We start from the raw sequence: 20776 nt of genomic DNA on the forward strand, positions 1-20776 counted from the left end.
AAATGTCATGCACTTATAGGCCTAATTAATCCTTTGATTCTTCAAAATGAAATTCATTTTGTTCAGTGGCCTAATATTTTACAACCAATGAGATTCTTATGGCCCCAAATACACGAGAAGTGATTTTTTTATTATTAATGATGGCAATCTTGAAATTACAACATTGTTTTCAAACCACTGAGGGCTCCTTGGGTAACATCAATATGCCCAGAGGAATCCGATCGTATGCCACATACGCACGGTGCTTTTATCTGCCGTGTAACCGTAAATTTAAGACAAAGCCACCTATTACAAAGCCACCCGACAAATACTTTTCAGCAATAGCCACGTGCTCAATTACATATTAGCAAAATTAAATCACAAATGTGTCAGTCTTGCACTCGAGCTTCGATGAGACCACTCCGGCGATAAATGGCCCCGAGCATTTACACGTTCCACCCGTAACCCCTGAGTTCAAGTTGCCAAGGCGACGATGTCGACAGTAGAGGTGACAACAGCTCGGGTATACGGGCTAAGACAAAACAGTCCGAATACCGCCACACTAGCATGACTACTAGGAACTAGACTCACCGTGACTGCGCAGTGAATTAGGCATGTGGCCAAAAAGTCCTTGACTGATCCCAGGTCACGGAACTTGCCTCCCACGGTGAAGAAAAACGTTCGACTTCAGAAACAATCATTGCAGCAAGTCCGGAGCTATGGTGAGTCTTATGTGATTTGTGTTTTATGAAAAGGCCTATTTAGATCTGTTTAATTTCTGTCGACGCACAAATCTACTGTATAAAATCCTTACCAACAAGACAGGGAGACTAACTTACGCATCGTAAGTCCCAAAAGGTAGACACTTCTTCAAGCGAATATGCCTGTCAAATATTACACGGCGAATACGAGTGTGAACAAGTACGCCAGCGAAGAAGGCCTACACATAATGCATTAGGCCATGATCAGACCATACAGCAAGGAACAGATACAGGTATGATCAACACCATATCGGACAAAGAACCCACTTATTATGAATTAGCAGCCAGATTCTTGTTAATTAAACATATTTCCCTTGATGCCTTCCACCAACCCTTACTCCATGTGAAATGTACACACTCAGTGTAAAAACTAGTTTGTTGGATTTGGAGGTGTGTGTGCCTGCGTTTATTCATGGGGCGCCTCCCTCACCTGGATACGCGCCCCTTGTCCCCTCTGAAATTTCACTTCGACTGCGCTTTAAGTACAAACACACTGATATGGCCACGGTCATTTCCCAATGGCATCAAATATAATAAACATGATTTCTTCACAGAATTCACTTTAGATGAACAGTATATGCAGTATAACGGTGTGCATAGCCTATGGAGTGCTTGGTGTGAAGACTGCGATGAAAGGAACACGAGGGTACGTGTAGTGTGATGAATTCATTATTATTGATAAGCTTTGTCAGAACGATCATGCCTTCGGCATCGCAGCTATTTCTGACAAACAGGAAGATTTGACACGAAACTGTTTTGAAAACGCGAACCCTACCGTTTGGGGAATGGGGGGATGGCATGTATTTACATTGTGTATAACAAGATGATCCTACGATGGAATCTGACCGAGCTCTTGGTCTGGATTTAACATTGGACCCTACTAAGCTGTTAACTACAATAGCCAAGTGGTTTAAATTTCTGTCAGGAGCTAGGGTGTCGACTGAGAAAGGGAGTTGCTGATATCATATATATGACGATGTTCATAATGCGGTACAAATCTGCAATGGAGCCTGAAAGTTAACCCCTGATGGCGCCCTTCCGAAACCCTTGGATAGGAAAAATAACGTGCACAGATTTTAGAATTTGTAATATTTTTGTTCAGTTATTTCTTTGAAAATCCAACTTGGAAAAGGGAATTTGGAAGATATTTGCTAGTATATCAATTTATATAGAAACTGAAAAATCACTTGACCTGAAAGAGAAATATCCTGCCAAAAAATAACCCATCACTTCTGAAAATCTAAAATACATGAAGAACAGTGCGATGCGGCAGTCTCGTGCTCAGATGAATATTTACGGTTTGAAATTTTATGCTAGTCCGTTGGTAAAAACCGAAAGAAAAACAGATCAAAATATTTTACATAGTCTTGCTTTTATAAGTAGTAAACTTAAAACAAAGTTCTACTTCAATTACGAAAGATTCAAATCTGTTATTTAACCTTTGTTGACAACAACTGCGTGATGTCAACTAAACGGAATATGGAACCCATCGACTGCAAGTAGGCAAATCTCTGCAAAGTTGTACAATCTCGTTTTCACGTAAGCACGGGCAGTGACAACAAACGTGCGTGAACATGGAGACCTAGGTACGATATCGCCGGAAGTGAAAGGTCGTTAAGAAAAATTTTTTACATATATCAATGTAACTTTTCCTAAATATTAGTTGAGGAAGACAAAGGTAAAATTCCAAGTTGAGTGTTTCATGGGGTGGTTTCCGTTAGGAAATATTCTTCCAAATATTATCGAACAGGATATGACGGCTCAACGTAAAATCCCCATAGCAGGACGGCACAAGGGTTCCAAAAGCTCGCTGCGTGACCTTTTACTTTCAAGCTCTAAACAGGACCTTATTTCGCATTGAGATATTAATGATTTTTAACTTCTTTCCCTCATGAAGTGTAGAGGGGTGTATACTGGTACTCCATCCCTGGGATTTATTCAATCATACCAATAGCCCTGTCCTAGAAACGTCATTACCGTGCTGGAAGTTCACTCGCGTAAACTAATGTTATGAAATTTAAGACGGGAATTTATAACAGCAAATTCCTAAACTACTTAAATTTACATAGCCAGCCATTCCTTTTTGTTGACTGAAAAACTGCATTAGGTCATGGTGAAAAAAAATTATCTTGTTTTCGATCTAACTCGTATGTGCGCGACTTGAAGTCGTACAAGTTGTGTCTCGTACTTACGACGTAAATAAGACTTATATCTCGAACGTACGATTTACAATACGACTGTTTTATCATGCTTGCTTCACCACAATATACCACATCACTATACTATAGTGGAGAGACCGTTACGTGGCCGGTCTCAAACGAGTGTTAAAGCAGCGGCTAGCTTTTCCGAACCCTGTTCCGCCGAAAATCATGCCCATTGTCACGACGGCCTCCACACGGAGGCTTTACTGCACTCCAAGAGTACTTGGATTTGCGACCCATCAGGAGTCATTAACTTTACCGAATGCGTTTGGGGGGGGGTTACTCGGCGTGTCCCCATGGTTGCTATGAAATTTCCTGAATTTCCGTGTGACAATACCCAAACATTAACCAGGCAGGCTATGGGCACCTGCTGGGACTGACTGACCAACTCACTGAGGTGTACTCTTCTACATGTATTTCCATATCATACATGCTTGCCCTATTTGTAAACCAAAATGCAAACTAGAAAATCACACAACCATCCACTGATGCTGGCTGGCAATGAATGGTAAAAACATATCGAGCAAAGATGGACCAAACGTCAAGCTTTAATTTCCGGGGGAGGCAAAAATGGAAGATTTATGGAATTTGTGTGGCCTCTCCGAGGGGTGAGTCAAAATTTGGGGACTTTTATACGCTTTCGAAAAGATATGAAAATGGTCCCCCGAGTTGACTTCCATTTAAAACAATAATATTTGGGGAGTCGTAATGCCTATTCAACTCTCCTCCCCCCCCCCCGGCCGAGTCTATCAGTACAAGAGGGCAACTACCTGTATTTAATAGACTTATAATCTGTGACTCTGCGTCCGTATTCACAGCAAAGACGGGAAGATGAAGAAAAATATCATTTAAAGGGTGGCTACAATGAGTCAATTTGTCGAATACAAACCTTTGCGTCTCACTTATTTTACGGCCGTCTTGGTGTTTATGCTGATGAGATTTCCTTATTCATGAACAAAACTGTGACGTCATATTAGGAAGAAGTTTCAATGTTGCATTGGTTTGTAGAGAGGGTGTCCTGCATTCTTATAGATTTTCCTGGACCCAGTTTTCTCTCTCAGTGCTGTTTATGTGCATAGCGATAAGAAAGCACCAGTCCCTTTCTCAGAAATGTGGTACTTCTGGGATCACAATTTGAATAAAAACACCGTGCTCTGAACTATGTCTTTCCCAGATGACTAAAACGCCCTTAGCTGTCGGAAAAAATATGGATAATTTTGGTTGTTTAAAAACATGCAATTTCAAAGCAGTTAACCACGTTGGAAAGTAAAACCGTTTTCATACAATGAAGAAAAATATAAAGTTGAAGAATAAGTGTGTCTTGAAAAATTCATTGCAGCAACATTGATGGTTTTGGCTTCAGGGCATGTCAAGTTTTGCGAGTATCTTCGTCGTCTGTTACAAAGCAACTGGTCGTTCTTTTCTCCGCCGTTGCTGTTGAAAATATAAATTTGACGAAACTGGCCATGACAAATTGCATTATCAGGCAACCGTTTCATGGAATATGAGTGACAGGCTGTTCACTTGCCCACGCGCTTCGAAGCCAACGACCCATTAACTTATTTTTTAAAAAGAGCCCCTTTTTGTTTAAAAAATGGTTACTGACACTCCATTGCCGAGGAGCAGGTTAAGTGCATGGCCAACCTTTGGAGTTTGGAAGCTATACTCTCTGTGCATTGTCTGTTATTAAGGACGAGGGATAGTTCAATATCTCTTGACCCTTTGTCAAACAGTCAAACCGTATCGAATGCCTATTTCAACCTACGTGTATATATTCATGTGGATATGTAACTGTTAAGTCTTTGCACTTGAAATGTAGCTCAGAGATAAAGCGGGTTCGTTGTTGTTTCCTAGCAGATACGATGCAGGGATGAAATCAGATACTGAATGGCTGTAGAACTTAATTCGGGAAGTATATCTGAACATACAGTTTTAAGCTGAATGGCCGAACATTCATATTTATCCGTGGATGGTTTTAGAAGTTGAGACCTGTATACTGTGAATTTCTGCACTGTGAGGTGAGCGAGGTCAAGATTGCAATCTGACATTTATAGGTATCGAAGTGTTTGTAAGTATAAAGCGGTCTGTTATTTCCAAATAGTTAATTTTTTTCTTCTTCACAACGTTGTGGTTGAATCTAGGGATAGGCTAAGACTGTCTAGAGTGAATTTCATGGATGGGAATGCTATTCCACTCCAGTTGTTTCTTTTGGATACTCGTTCAATTCATTCGATCTTAATGTACCACCTAAGTGAAGTCAAATTGCATTCGTGGGAAATACGCCTGTAGCATTTGTAATCAAAATAATGGAAATTCCTGTTTATTTACAGCACGGTGACATCTTTGCTTTGAAGTTCAAGTACTTGTTCCTCCGTTAGGCAAAGGAGTTTTCGTGTCATTTCCTGTAGTCCTGTTTATGCGTATCAAAACCTCCACTCAAACCTGCTCCATTGATACATGCCTGACCGAGTTCAGGTGCACTTGTGGTTACGTCCTGAGAATGCATGCTTCGGGTTTCCTCAGACTCGCTGTTTTGATCAAAACCAAACTGCACGGGGCGGGCTTCATAAAATGTTGAAAATGCGTAAGTTAGACAACTGTATTAGAGATCTATCCGGTTAATCCAAGTAAGCGAACCAACACACCGAGTACAGAATTGCGCCTTGATTGGTTTTCTGTGTAATATAAATCTATATTATTTTTATTACTTACTTGGGCTAGGACGGCGAAATGTCTCCAACGTGCTGCTTCCAAAAAGGACTAAATAAGAGACTCAGGCTGAGGGAGTGCCGTTGAAAGCCAACACATTTAAAGATGTGAAAATGGGGCTCTTGACATTTTAAAAAGTTTTCCAGTACAGATAAAAAAGAAGCAAAACAAAAATTGAAAATAAGGCTAACTGAAACACTGAAGTGTAGTTTCAAGGATTTTAGTAATCCATTTATATTACATGTATCCCTTTAACAGATACCGCTTGGTTCTGTTTACCTGCATAATTCACAGTTAAGGCGCGCTCTGAACATGGAAACAGGTCAACGCGCGTGTGTTTTTGTCAGTCCTTGCAATGGCCTGTCCAGTATTGCACCGCGTACAATACATCTGTAGGTTTGCATATAAATAAATAACCCAGTCAATCAACTAAGTGATTCAGTCGTCAAGTACAAGCGCCTGACACATAACCCGACAGCGTTGATAAAAATGATCTGGGTGCATTATTTCCTCTCCAAACATGCCAAACGTCACCACGGGTTACCGTCTAAATACCCCCCCCCCCTTTTATTCATTGCTGGGGTTTATTGAGGGAGCAGGCCATCAAAATGAAAATGATTGGGAGTATTGTGCCCTGTTTTGTTCAGCATTCTATCAGACACGTCAAGCGTGTAAGCTACGTTGGGTATCGCGAATAGTACCCGGTATGCATATCAACGTACACGTACTGTACCCATGACGGTGCTGATTGGATCATGGAGGAAGGAACATCTGTATCAACTCTGCAGTGGACAGATGCACGCAGACATGACAGGCCTAGTATGACAGACTGCACTTTTTACCCTGGTTTGCAGCCGATATGCTAGTGCAGGAAGGGTGTGCGTTCAACAGTTTCACTATCCAAAATCTCCATATTTACCGAACAGAACACACCGGGGCCTCTGAGGACGAAGTGTGCGGGACGGTTTCTAAACCTCGCGGGTGATAGGGATCTAACAGACACGCATCGCCATGGAAACATCATCGGACGGACGCACAAATGCCATAAATGCAACTTCGAAACCTAGAGGTGAGCACTTTGTAATTGTTCAACACCGAATTGAGAGGTTGACGTGGACCGTTTTGAATTTTTTTACCGGACACGGTTGAAAACTGGAATCTCCGGCATGTGTCATCTCACGTTCGTTTGAACAGGACAAGGCTGAAAGGTTCTTGTTCTGATTGAAGAAACTGGGGGAGAGGTGAGGTTTCGATTTAAGGAGCCGAGATTAGTATTTTTCGAGGGAAGAGTAATTAATCTGAACTTAATGTCCAGTCATGCGTAAGGCTTGGTCTGGCGCACGTCATCTTCCTTAGATATGAATCTGGGACGTTCGTCCCAAATCTGGGTGAAAGAGGTAGAAGTCGTTTTGAAAAGCCGATTTCCGGAAAACTAATCTTTGAAACAAATACGAAAAAGTAAATTTGCTGGTGTTTACGAAGTAATCGATTTACATTTCTGTAATGTTTTAGTTTATATTGATTGAATGCAGAAGTGCTTGCTGTTGCCGCCCACCGCGCACACACCCACCCACACCCTACATTATGTGGACTTCTTTTGTGCAGAGGTCCACACTATGTATGCCACGCCTTCACATCTTTGTATACATTCTGTTGTGGACATTCCGTGTTTTCGTCTAATGTATAGTGAAGAAACTATGGTGAACGAACTCGTTTTGACTTTTGAACACTACAGTTGAAATGGATTTTTATTGAGTTTACCCTTACACTGGAGTATATTCATAAACACTGCACGGTGTATATTCAGTGCTTGTCTGAGCGCTTGTGTAAAAGAAGTCACAATTTCCTTCTTACTGGTACGGATGTCTTCACCACTTGATCACTGACCTTTTTTGTTGGATTTTGTTGACGGTTTCCTTGAATGTTCCTTCCCGTACCCAGTAATGCTCTAAACCTCTTCAGAGAGGGTGGAACTTCGTGTGAAAGTGGCGAAGTCCACTCATCTTCACTTCCTGCGTTTTGTCTCCCACATGCACATTAATTAAGTGGTACACATGTTACGGCCGATAATGTAACAATCAGCCAATAATGTAATACTGGCCCATAATGTAATAACAATCGACCAATAATGTAATAACCCAAACGACCCATAATGTAATAACAATAGACCAATAATGTAATTACCCAACACCGGCCGATAATGTAATAACATGGAGGGTGATAATGTAATAACATGGAGGGTGATAATGTAATAACATGGAGGGGGATAATGTGATAACATGGAGGGTGCTAATGTGATAACATGGAGGGTGATAATGTGATAACATGGAGGGTGATAATGTAATAACATGGAGGGTGATAATGTAATAACATGGAGGGGGATAATGTGATAACATGGAGGGTGATAATATGATAACATGGAGGGTGCTAATGTAATAACATGGAGGGTGATAATGTAATAACATGGAGGGTGATAATGTGATAACATGAAGGGTGATAATGTAATAGCATGGAGGGTGATAACGTAATAACCGTAAATTTGCTTGTTTCTTAGAAGCCTTTGGGGTACTTAGGTTTGCTTCGAATTTTCCCTGCATATCCTTCTTATTTTACCTTATTGCTTTTGAAGTGACAATTTTTCAAAATTTTTGTCATCAAATTATAACTGAATGGTTATCATCTTTTCCCAAGGTATATGTAACACTCAGATGAATTATGGTGACCCCATGGCATAAATCTTGTTCTTTTATTTAGTGTTTAGGTGATTTCAATTAACAGCACAGTCACCCATTGGGCTTGATTAGCATTAAATGTGCAAACTTCAAAGCTCTATGCATCTATCCCCTTAAGTACATGTTCCACTGGGTTGAAATTTTGCAAATACATGTAGCTAGAAAGGGAAGTGTTGAGGAAGAAAACTGACATCATGTCATGATGACGTCATCAGTTGACAAATCGCGTGACATGAAAGGTGCTCCCTTTAGTTAAAGCCCCATATATTTTCTAAAAACGTGTCAAGTTGGGTAAAGACTTTGAAGACATCGCAAAAGGGATATGCTATAGACGAAAACTGACCTCATGTCACGATGACGTTATCAGTTAACATATCGGGTGACATTAGAGATGTATCTTTTAAAGCCCTGCATCTTCTGAAGTACATGTCCGACTGGCTTGAATCTTTGCGTGTAGTGCGAAACTCTTGTGTTATATACGAACATTAGCTCAATTTAATGAGGAGCTTATCACGTCAAAATGAATACAATACTCCCTAAGAAGCAAGCCAGAGTGTCCCCTAGCAGGTCAGCATCCGAACTCTCAGTTCAACAGTATATACTATGATTCCTACCCTCTAACCTCGAAAAACACATGAAAGTGAAAAATATTCTTGCACAAACCTGTCAAAATCTCATCCTGGCTCAAGCTACTCCTTTTCCACCTTATTATGTTCTTCATTGTTCTCATGTACACATAGCTTGTTTTTGAGCTTTCTATAGTTTCTTTAGTATAGGGCCTAAGAGGGATCTGCAGTGTAAACTCGAAGAAAACCTAAGTCCCCCAAACCTTTCTAAGAAATAAGCAAATCTACAGTAATTACATTATCGGCCTCCGTGTTATCACATTATCGGCTTGTATTACATCATTGACCGATTGTTACATTATTGGCCGCAACAACATATACATTTCTCCACACAGCTCCTTTGGAATAAAAGGGGGGAAGTGCCGACTGGAGCGTTTTGCCGTCAAAACTCCGTATGGTTTATTATGCTAACTCAGGCTGCGCAGTCACAAATCGATTCTGCTTCCCGGCGGGTTGTTGGGACGATGTCAGTTGCAAATGACGCATTTATCGAAACGTGAAAGGAATCTCTCCGTGACCCCTAATTGCTTCGTACATCTTTACAATAGCGCTTCGTTAAACGAGATGTTTTGATAGTGTTGTTATAAAACGCACAACGTACAACGTATCCCGCAGCGCTTCTGTGATGCATGCTTCATGTCGTAAGCCTAGTTTTGTCCTGCCTCTACCAACAGCATGTAAACATGTGTTTCAAGACCATTCTGTAAGCTGCTGTAGAAGACAGTGACAAGTGCCTCAAACACTCTGGAAAAATACAAAGAAGTTTCGCTAGTTTTGAAAGCACACATCAAACTAGAAGAGCTAATTTCTTCATCTTTCGTTTTCTTTTGAATTTTAGAGCAGGCTTGGCTGACGACTTATAAAGATATTTCTAGCCCCCCCCCTGCAAACTGGATGATCTTTCTAGAAATAAAGGCGTGAAGCCCATCACCATTTCGAAAATCAATGCCTACTCTCCAGTGCATTTATTTATTTCGGAAATACAAACTGGCAATCCATTTGGTGGCGTCTTTTTAACAAACCACGCAGTTCAAATGCCACAAAATGTTCTAATATGCAAATCATGACTTCGCTAGCGCAGGCAGTTTTCGGTCTGTTTTAAGGCCTGCATGATAATGTATTCTCATTGTTCTGTTCACACGCGGCACATATCCCATTCATTCCCCGCAGGAAGCTGCCAGTTAACATACAGGTAAACCCATGCTTGAAATCTTTGCCTGGCAAATGAATGCCTTCACCAATACGGAAGTTGGGTTTGAAATCAGTGAACTATCTCCAACACTGAATAGCAGTTCTTGTTCAAGAAACGCAGACGTTGACATCTCAAAAATGGAAGACAAAAATTGAGAGAACAATTTTGATCTGCACTGGCTGTCTGAAAGGGTTGAACCTCGGATCTCTGGCGCAGTTTTGAAGTTACTTTTTAAAGCTTCACAAATTACAATAGTGATTCGTTTTTAAACTTTAAACCAGTTTATTGATTTATTTTTTGAAAATGCAACACAATGGGGAAAAAATATTACATCATCAGTGACTGTGACTGCTTCTAGTGACATGAGTCAGGTCAAGCGTTATACTGGCGGCTTTGCAACAGCACGTCAGGGAGAATATAGCCTTGGTCAAGGCGTTTGTCAGTCGTCGCAGCGCAGCGCGCATTAGCTGCTCGCTGACCTAGTACGTACCGCGTACGTACATGTACATGGGTGAGGCTACAAGCCAGGCACTCCGTGCATGACGTCACTACGCAAAACATCACTGCATAAAAACCCATTTACTTAACACAGATATGGTGGACCGACTACGGACTACACTGTAAACATGGAGGAAGGAACAACACGCTCACGACTAGGTCACGCGTGCACGATGAATTACAATTAGGTATTCTTACATGGGCAGTTGACCGGAGCCACACGAGTAGTGCACCGAGTGCCTGCCTTTTAGCCTCACCCTTGATTTGGCAATGTCTGCAGGTGTGTACATGTACATGTGGTTGAGGCTAAAAGCCAGGCACTCCGTGCATGACGTCAAGGCAAAGAGCGACCTCACGCGGCCTAAGAAACTTTCTATCTTTTAAAGTTTCTCTATTTTCTCTTATTATATTACACTGTGTTTATGGTTCATATTTATTTTACGTGTATTCTTTGATTCGTATGTTAATGAAAGTATGGAAACAAATGTTGTTTTGGAATTAAATTGAATTGAACTGCGTACTACCACGACGGAGTTGTCGGATTTATTTAGAGTCTGTATCCTCCACAAGGGGACAGTGTTCGTTTGCAAGATTTTCAGCATCTGCCCATGGAGAAGAAAATTGTTCCTTCCTCGATGACCTGCGTTGTCAGGTAGCTGTTAGCATCCATATCAATTTGTGTGTGTGTGGGGAGGGGGGGAGTCCCATTCCGCCGGGATGTCATCATCCATCAGGTTGCGCTCCGGCAAGTGAAGGACATAAACCCTGTCCACGGACACAAGATGCCACATCGAAGCACTCTGCTACCGAATTTGGAAACAGAACTCCCAAGTCTGTCAAATTACGAGATGTGAATACAAGGTTGTGGATTTGAAAAGACAGAAAAGAGTGATCTGGAAATGTGACATCCAATTTAGGGTTAAGCCCCGTATCCTCCATGTGCAATCATGGATGCATGCATCGTTGCTGGCCCCTGATGCTCTGCATGCATGGGGGCGATGATGTATGAGGGTATAAGCTCATGGTGAATAGGATTTACCTGTAAAGAATCCTTTAATAATAGGATGGATGGAGATTCGCGTCTCAAGGATGCTCCTGGGGGAGATTAGCCGCGCTGAGTGGAAATAACTACAGCATATAGTGATGAGGGAAAGCAGTAGCAAAGAGATTCATTTGAACTGAGAGCGTATAAGTACGTGCGTACACTTGTCGTCCTGTGCTCTCCGCAGAAGATGGACGAGTGAAACATCATCATAATGTGCGGCATTTCCTCTCGTCTGCTTATGAGGATCCTGTTGAGAGTACGCGTACATGTAACGACCGGCGAGAAAATGACTGTCCGTCTAACCGCACGGATCACACCGTCTGTTTTCATTGCACAGAACTACGTGTAAATTCGAGTGTGGTTTGGTTTTGTACATCAGTCCCAATGTAATGACGGTTAGCCTAACGCCATTGTTCTGGTCAAATGGAAGTCCGGAAGAACCGAAGAAAGACTTTGGACTTTGAAATGCGAGGGAATATAGGTAATGACTCGTAATACATTTTGAAAAAAAGCATATGCATTGTGGAAGTGTGTCATCCAAGGTAAACAGTATGCCATTTGCAAGGCATACTATCACATCATCAATAGTTCATTTTGGGAACGTGAACTGAATTCTTATTAAACGTTGGCAGTAAATACGTGTACTTCATTTCCGTCATTAATTTGTAGGGGTGCGAGATACAGAGTGGGTCAAGTTCACTTGTTTTTACTAAAAGCATGTGCTTAGTTACATCCTTTTCTGTGTCTTTGGTCACTTTGGTCAAGCCAACTTTTAAAAAACTCAAAATCGGTGTGGGTGACAGAGATTTTCTGAATTATTGCATGTATAAAATGAAATTCAAAAAATTATTCTTTAAACTTCGACCTTTGGATTGTATGTTGTTTCAGGTGAATAGAATGCATATCAAGTACAAGTCATCAAGATGTATTTTTGCGTTGGGGAGATGTTAATTATATGTAACAGGTTTTTTTTGCCCTTACCCAACGTATATTAATAAGCACTGTATGCTCTCGGACAAGCAATGAGCATACAGTGCTTATTAATATAGGTTGGGTAAGGGCAAAAACCTGTTATATATAAGTACAAGTCAATTGCATTTCAGATGCCATCTGCTAAACCGTTAGAGTGAAAAGCCTCTTTAGTAACAACAAATGTACAGCCTTGATTGTACGAAGCATAAATAAATCAAATGGTGTAACAGGAGCGTTGTAATGAGATATGCTGAGATAGGTCGTGAATTAATCATAAATCATTTCTCGCGAATGAAGAGGCAAATCCTCCATCGCATGTGGTGACCAAACTATTCCAGCTAAAAGATTAATATTTTAAGAACAGCGATACAAGAGAGCAGAGCACGGCCCGTTGCAGGAGTCGCCTCTTGCGTTTTACAAATCGTCATCCACCCTTCTGCTTTCTGTCGTGTGTGCTGTCCTCTCTGTGAGTTTTATTGTAATAATCTTAAAGTGTGTTTGATGAATGGCGTATTTCATGACATTTTGACAGGGTGTACCAAAGGGTCATTCTCTAGATTTTTAGAGTGAAAATTTTAGAAACGAAGAATGAAAGAGGAAGCTAGGAATTAATACGAAAATGCCAACGTCATGGAAAATTACAGGTAGAGCATAATTGACAAAACGGCGCGGGCAACTACTGCATACGTGCATGCATACACCGACATGCACACAGACAACAGCGCCCCCAGCGTTAGAGCCCCCCCCCCATTACATACCCATACTCATTTCGGGGGAAATTTCCACCTCCCAAACTCAGATTTATGCCCCTGCTTGTGTTGTAAGGGCTAGGAGAAATCTGTCACTGGATGGTAAAGTTGAAATTGAGACTGAAAGTTAAAAAAGGTGAAGACCACATATGTGATTTCCAAAGCCATTATTTCTTTATACCTGTAACTTCTTTTTCATGTGGAGCTCGAGTATAGATCTTGCGGTATATCCGACCCATATCCTGCAGGCTTCCCAAATACACACGTGTACATATATACGGTACTTAAGCATCTGTCGCCATTATTCGTATTATACTCATCATTACGTGTTTTTCGAGAGGTTGTGCAGGGTAAAAGGGGATCCAATTTGTTGAAGGTTGGCATCACACGATCGAAACATTCAATTTTGTGAGCACCGATATGAAACTAGATTGTTCTCTTTTCATATTACAGAAACGTATCTGGATCCTCTAAAGGCCTGCGCGCTTAGTGGTGAAAGCGGCGTGAACATCGGCAAATCAGAGTCGGCCACGTACAGCAAGTACATGAACATTGTGCGTCAGACCAGACCCACTGCGTCACGTGTCTCCGTGCTGAACGACGAGGAGCGCAGCCGGCTGAGCAACGTCATGCGGCGCATCGACGGGGAGCAGGCCTACAGCACCGCCGTCATGGACCGCCAGAAGAGACAGTTCAAGAAGTCACTGGAAAGCTTGGACCGACACCGAAGTGGTTTGCTGGGCCACATTGCTGAGGTCGTCACTACGCCTGCACTTCTGCGGGCCAAGCAGAGCTTGCCTCTGACTCACAGACAGCAGAGGTGTATGAGACGAGGTCACAAAGCCGACTAACGATCCATCAGCCGCCAATTCAGCACCCGATAGCTTTCCAAAAACGAAGGAACGGACCAAGCGGGGTGCAGCAGATCTGCCACGGAACTCCCCGCTGTCAAATCGCTCTCAAGGACCCTTATGCACTGCGAATTCGCGGTGAGGGGACTGGGGCAGAACCAAGCGATGAGACGGGGGAAGCCAAAGGGGAGAATGTGCCCATATTTTACACAAGACTCTGTCCAGAGAAACTACAAGAAGAAGTCCGCATGGTTAATACAAACGAAGATGCGAAAAAGGCCAAGATAGTTACTGACTAATTGAGGGCCAGCTCCAGTTTTTGCTTTTGGTTATATTTGAAAGTGTGAATAAATATAAATTTCAAATTTCTAGCATTAACTTTCCTAGTAAAATAACAGTCTAACATTGATTGGCAGGGCCGCTTTTTATTCTGGCATTGTCTTCTCGCTGTGGATCCATTCTATCTTTTTATGCAGCAATATGTACGCTTTCTTTCCGAATCCCATCCGTTTAACCGTACTTTCCAACCGCTAATTCATTTCATTAGTGGTAATGTACATGTTTAGGTTTAAAGTCTGGTTTCCATATGGTCGTTTGTAACGTAGACGGTCCCCAAGACACGAAGACGCAGACACAAACGGAAGAGACGGTGCATGTCATTACATGTACACCCAAAACATGAAACAAAATGGCGTCTGAAACGCCATGATTCTTTGCGGAAAATGTGCTCATAGATTGACAGTACGGCCTCATGAAGCCAAACCTGTACTCCAGTTTCATGCATTTCATTGATGGTCAGCTATTTAGTTGATCATAAGGGTGTGATATTTAAGCACTGAGGAGAATATGGGCAAAATTCGTGAAACAAAGGAAGAGGGACATCGTTGTATGCCGGTCATGTCAGCAGGCGTGTTTGTATGGGAATACCACGGCAACTCGACGCAGACAGTCGGCAAAGTTGAACCTAGCTGAACTGTGCCGAACAGGTGAATAGAATACATACCAAGTACAAGTCAATTGCATTTCAGACGCCATCTGCTAAACCGTTAGAGTGAAAAGCCTCTTTAGTAACAATAAATGTACATCCTTGATTGTACGCAGCATAAATAGATTAAATGGTGTAACAGGAGCGTTGTGATGAGATATGCAGAGACATTAGTGAATTGATCATAAATCATGTCTTGGGAATGAAGAGGCAAATCCTCCATCGCATGTGGTGACCAAACTCTTCCAGCTAAACGATTAACATTTTAAGAACAGCGATACAAGAGAGCAGAGCACGGCCCATTGCAGGAGTCGCCTCTTGCGTTTTACAAATCGTCATCCACCCTTCTGCTTTCTGTCGTGTGTGCTGTCGTCTCTGCGAGTTTTATTGTAATAATCTTAAGGTGTGTTTGATGAATGGCGTATTTCACGAGGAGATTGGGGTTTATCTCTATGCAATTTTGACAGGGTGTACCAAAGGGCCATTCTCTAGATTTGTAGAGTGAAAATTTTAGAAACGAAGAATGAAAGAGGAAGCTAGGAATTAATACGAAAATGCCAACGTCATGGAAAATAACAGGTAGAGCATAATTGACAAAACAGCGCAGGCAACTACTGCATACACCGACATGCACACAGACGACAGCGCCCCCAGCGTTAGAGCCCCCCCCCCATTACATACACATTTCCGGGGAAATTTCCACGGTTGGCAAGTTTCAGGATTATTGCCACCACCTCCGAAACTCAGATTTATGCCCCTGCTTGTGTTGTAAGGGCTAGGAGAAATCTGTTACTGGATGGTAAAGTTGAATTTGAGACTGAAAGTTAAAAAAGGTGAAGACCACATATGTGATTTGCAAAGCCATTATTTCTTTATACCTGTAACTTCTTTTTCATGTGGAGCTCGAGTATAGATCTTGCGGTATATCCGACCCATATCCTGCAGGCTTCCCAAATACACACGTGTACATATATACGGTACTTAAGCATCTGTCGCCATTATTCGTATTATACTCATCATTACGTGTTTTTCGAGAGGTTGTGCAGGGTAAAAGGGGATCCAATTTGTTGAAGGTTGGCATCACACGATCGAAACATTCAATTTTGTGAGCACCGATATGAAACTAGATTGTTCTCTTTTCATATTACAGAAACGTATCTGGATCCTCTAAAGGCCTGCGCGCTTAGTGGTGAAAGCGGCGTGAACATCGGCAAATCAGAGTCGGCCACGTACAGCAAGAACATGAACATTGTGCGTCAGACCAGACGCACTGCGTCACGTGTCTCCGTGCTGAACGACGAGGAGCGCAGCCGGCTGAGCAACGTCATGCGGCGCATCGACGGGGAGCGGGCCTACAGCACAGCCGTCATGGACCGCCAGAAGAGACAGTTCAAGAAGTCACTGGAGAGCTTGGACCGACACCGAAGTGGTTTGCTGGGCCACATTGCTGAGGTCGTCACTACGCCTGCACTTCTGTGGGCCAAGCAGAGCTTGCTCCTGACTCACCGACAGCAGCAACTCCAATCGGTCAGAGGTGGAAGAGACGAGGTCACAAAGCCTGACGATCCATCAACCGCCAATTCAGCACCCGATAGCTTGCCAAAAAAACGAAGGAACGGACCAAGCGGGGTGCAGCGGATCCGCCACGGAACTCCCCGCTGTCAAATCACTCTCAAGGACCCCTTATGCACCTCTAATTCGCGGTGAGGGGACTGGGGCAGAACCCAGCGATGAGACGGGGGAAGCCAAAGGGGAGAATGTGCCCATATTTTACACAGGACTCGGTCCAGAGAAACTGCAAGAAGAAGTCCGCATGGTTCATACAAAGGAAGATGCGAAAAAGGCCAAGATAGTTACTGACTAATTGAGGGGCAGCTCCAGTTTTTGCTTTTACTTATATTTGAAAGTGTGAATAAGTATAAATTTCAAATTTCTAGCATTAACTTTCCTAGTAAAATAACAGTCTAGCATTGATCAGCAGTGCCACTTTTTATTCTGGCATTGTCTTCTCGCTGTGGATCCATTCTATCTTTTTATGCAGCAATGTGTACGCTTTCTTTCCGAATCCCATCCGTTTAATCGTACTTTCCAATCGATAATTCATTTCATTAGTGGTAATGTAAATGTTTAGGTTTAAGGTCTGGTTTCCATATGGTCGTTTGTAACGCAGACGGTCCCCAGGACATGAAGACGCAGACACGAACGGAAGAGACGGTGCATGTCATTACATGTACACCTAAAAGTTGAACAAAATGGCGTCTGAAACTCCACGATTCTTTGCGAAAAATGTGCTCATAGATTGACAGTACGGCCTCATGATGCCAAACCTGTACTCCAGTTTCATGCATTTCATTGATCTTCAGCTATTTAGTTGATCATAAGGGTGTAATATTTAAGCACCGAGGAGAACAATGGGCAAAATTCGTGAAACAAAGGAAGAGGGACATCGTTGTATGCCGGTCATGTCAGCAGGCGTGTTTGTATGGGAATACCACGGCAACTCGACGTAGACAGTCAGCAAAGTTGAACCTAACTGAACTTTGCCGATCGTGCGCGAGCTGGTTTGTGTTTGTCTGAGTTGTCGGCGAGACCAACATCATGGATGCATCCGATTAGCTTACACGTGTAAATCAAACTTACACGTGAGCGTTCGTTCAGCCATCACGTGATCCTCGTGCTTGCCCTGGTGTCAGCCACTACTACCCCGGCTGGCGAGCGGGTCTCTGGAGGTTGCCGGAGCGTAATGACGTTACGGATGGTCTGTTCGTGCATGGACGTCCATGATAGAACGTGGCGAGGACTTGACCTTTTCCCAGAATGCTTTGGCGAGTACACTGTAGCGTTCGATAACCCTCATTTCGAGGCTTCCTTTGCGTTTAACACTGGTGTATTCAGGGAAGCTAATCGAACGCACCAAATGTTTCCATTTGTGGGCGTTGCGGTTTGCGTCTTAATTGCGTTGCTCTCTGCGTTTCTTACATCGATGTGGAAACCATTCTCTAGTCCATGGGAGTAAAATTGGGATTCTTTTTCTTGAATGATTGTTCTTTTTTAACTAAATGATCAAATACATCCTCAACAAAAGGGCCATTACCATACTTCTAAATTGCTGGAGTTTTCAGTTTTCACAAAACGGTTTGCCCCCTTCCCGCTGGATATCCCCGTCATCGCATTTCAGACTTCTAGTGGGTTTGATAATTGAGTTACACTGTCGCATATCAAGTCGCTGAGCCATAATCCTTCCTGATACTAAGACCATTAAAATCCATTTCGGGCGATTTTAAAGATACATTAAGGGACAGACCGTTAAGGAACGTTTTGAAAGCTTTTCAAATTTTTATTCGCACACCTTTCCCCTGAAGCTGTTCTGCAGAAAGTATTTATATCCATTTAACCCTTTAGTTCCTATTTTTCACAATATTCTCTAATGAGCAGATATCAATATTGTGTATATGTACAGGTGCTAATGGGTTAATTTAGTGCATACCGTATAAAATGCCATGCAATTTTGTTTTTGTTTTTTTTTTACTCGAAAGTTCCCCTTCAAAAGAACGTATAAAGAATGTTATGGCTGCCACAAATCGGTTTTTCCATTTCTGCTGCCGGTCGTTCCGTTCGATCTTCCCGCAAGGGAAAATCCCCAACCCCCTGTTATCCACTTTCAACACTGCGCCATCTTCAAGTATTCACAAAAACTTACAGTGGTCTCGAGCGCGTTCTTTTTTTTTTTCTAATTATTTAAATCAAACTCCATTTCAGGTTTTAACCAGTTTTGGCAGAAATACATGCTTGCTGACAACATCAAAACTTCGTCTAATGTCGTTACTGCACAGGTTCAAATTTGCGGGTTGAGGCCCGTGAAAAACAAAGACAAGACGCATTGAGTGTCGAATGTCACTGTAACTATACTTTCATATAACAAAGGTATGCTTTATTATTTTCTCGATCTAAATATACTTTATAGAGCGTGTGTTACCGAAAAAGCGTGTAGTATCGCCATAATTACAAGTCTGCCATGTTGCCATCAAACTTTCAGGGAAAGTTGGGAACCTACAAATATCCGTTAAAGGACGTTACAATAAGGTTAACACATTATACACTTTATGAGGCCTATGCATTACATACAAAGATACCCACTTTCAAAAAAGGGCACCAAACCTGTCAACCACACTTCACCTCTGCTTCTTTACTTTATGAAGTTACACACTCTCGCCCGTTAAAAAAGAGTTGATGATGAGCTTTCACCAGGAACGTTATGTTCTGTGCAACTTGTCACAACTCTTAGACGTATAAGAAAACTATGTGCCATCATTTAGGTTGCCCTATAAATTAAAAGTGCACTTCAACAAATTTGAAATGGCCCACGTCTTCCCTGCCAAATGAGAATACTGCAGCTGTGATGTCATTTTCTAATTGGTGCATCCAAAATGTGCACAATGGAAAAGATTTACTTCAGCGCCAACAATTTACCAAAGTAAACAAAATTTGCGAAAGGTAAAAATATCCATTTGTAGGAACAGCATCCAACGTGGCATTGCGTGACTCTTTAAAAAGGTTGTGCTTACATGTTCTTATATTAATAACATATTATATGGTATAATAATGCATGCAGCAACATGCGATAAACTGCCAAACGTAGCTGAAATTGTCTACACAATGTAAACATTGGCTGAAAATATCAACCTCGTTCCTTGTCATTAAACTCACTTTATAAACAGATTTCCATGTTACGTTTTCAGTCAGGCAGTGTAAGCCTGTGTACAGCCTTTTTACGAAGTTGTTTACAAACTGATGTAAATAGATTTGTTTACAATCTCAGTACAGCTTGTGTGTATAATAGTGTGGTATTTATTTCAAGTATCAAGTTAACTTTCGAAAAACATGTATACATGTAATAGTTCATATGAGACGGACAGGACCCCGTAACAACAGCCGTTGTGCATGAAACGTTTGACAAAGCATTTGTCTTTCATTAATTAGCATTAAAACTTCAATCACCAATCATCAAAACTGGAAAAGAAGATATTTTTTTGCATCCTTCCGTTTTACAAGTGACTGTAGAGGACACATGCTACAAACGCATACATTAAAATTGGAGACTTTTAAAAGTTCCATTAACGACCACTATCTTGTAATTTACATATGTATTACCGTGGTTGTTTTAATTGTCAGTCATGTCGAAAACCACGCCCAACCATTTCACCGTTTTTATGTTGTTTTCAAAATGCTTTTTAAATGCATGCGTACATAAAATTTGAAAAAATAAAGATGCACCCTCAAGCTCGTTCATAACATTTTTACCACTTACCGTGGTCGCTTCTGGTTTTTTAATTCCTTGCTCCCAAATGCAATTGAGGATTCGATGATAACGGCCCTCTGCTTGTCGTTGATTTTATCAGTCGTCATAGGGACGAGCAATTTGGCCCGTTTTGATACCCGGAATCGGACATTTGGAACCAGCGATACCATTCGGTCC

The 20776-nt window shown here is 41.9% G+C and overlaps 1 protein-coding gene and 1 pseudogene across 7 annotated transcripts; both read left to right on the forward strand.

Moving 5' to 3' along the window:
* The first annotated feature begins 433 nt into the window (after positions 1-433).
* LOC147800358 (uncharacterized) lies at positions 434-16432 on the forward strand. 6 transcript variants are annotated; one of them, XM_087142774.1, is made up of 4 exons: positions 434-701; positions 1295-1386; positions 6577-6719; positions 13918-16432. In XM_087142774.1, exons 3-4 carry the CDS (start codon positions 6662-6664, stop codon positions 14313-14315), a joined length of 456 nt encoding a protein of 151 aa, XP_086998900.1. In that variant the 5' UTR covers positions 434-701; positions 1295-1386; positions 6577-6661; the 3' UTR covers positions 14316-16432. The 6 variants fall into 6 exon arrangements, with proteins under 6 accessions (XP_086998900.1, XP_086998895.1, XP_086998890.1 ...); XM_087142769.1 differs by lacking the exon at positions 1295-1386; XM_087142764.1 differs by lacking the exons at positions 434-701; positions 1295-1386 and adding an exon at positions 708-973.
* Positions 14902-20585, forward strand: LOC147800359 (uncharacterized; annotated as a pseudogene). The gene is made up of 3 exons (XR_015427298.1): positions 14902-14911; positions 15149-15301; positions 16451-20585. The product of XR_015427298.1 is annotated as an uncharacterized LOC147800359 (transcript).
* The last annotated feature ends 191 nt before the right edge of the window (positions 20586-20776 follow it).

The sequence above is a fragment of the Acanthaster planci genome, linkage group LG01 (assembly GCF_054643075.1).
Source record: "Acanthaster planci isolate LZ-2023a linkage group LG01, COTS_SCS, whole genome shotgun sequence".
Taxonomy (NCBI): Eukaryota; Metazoa; Echinodermata; class Asteroidea; order Valvatida; family Acanthasteridae; genus Acanthaster; species Acanthaster planci.

What these genes read in the sequence shown, in the direction of transcription:
- LOC147800358 (XM_087142774.1), top strand. Translation starts at nt 6,662, where the DNA reads ATGGAAACATCATCGGACGGACGCACAAATGCCATAAATGCAACTTCG. An exon ending in TGCAACTTCGAAACCTAGAG is followed by an intron (nt 6,720 to 13,917) that starts GTGAGCACTTTG and finishes TTCATATTACAG; the next exon opens with AAACGTATCTGGATCCTCTA.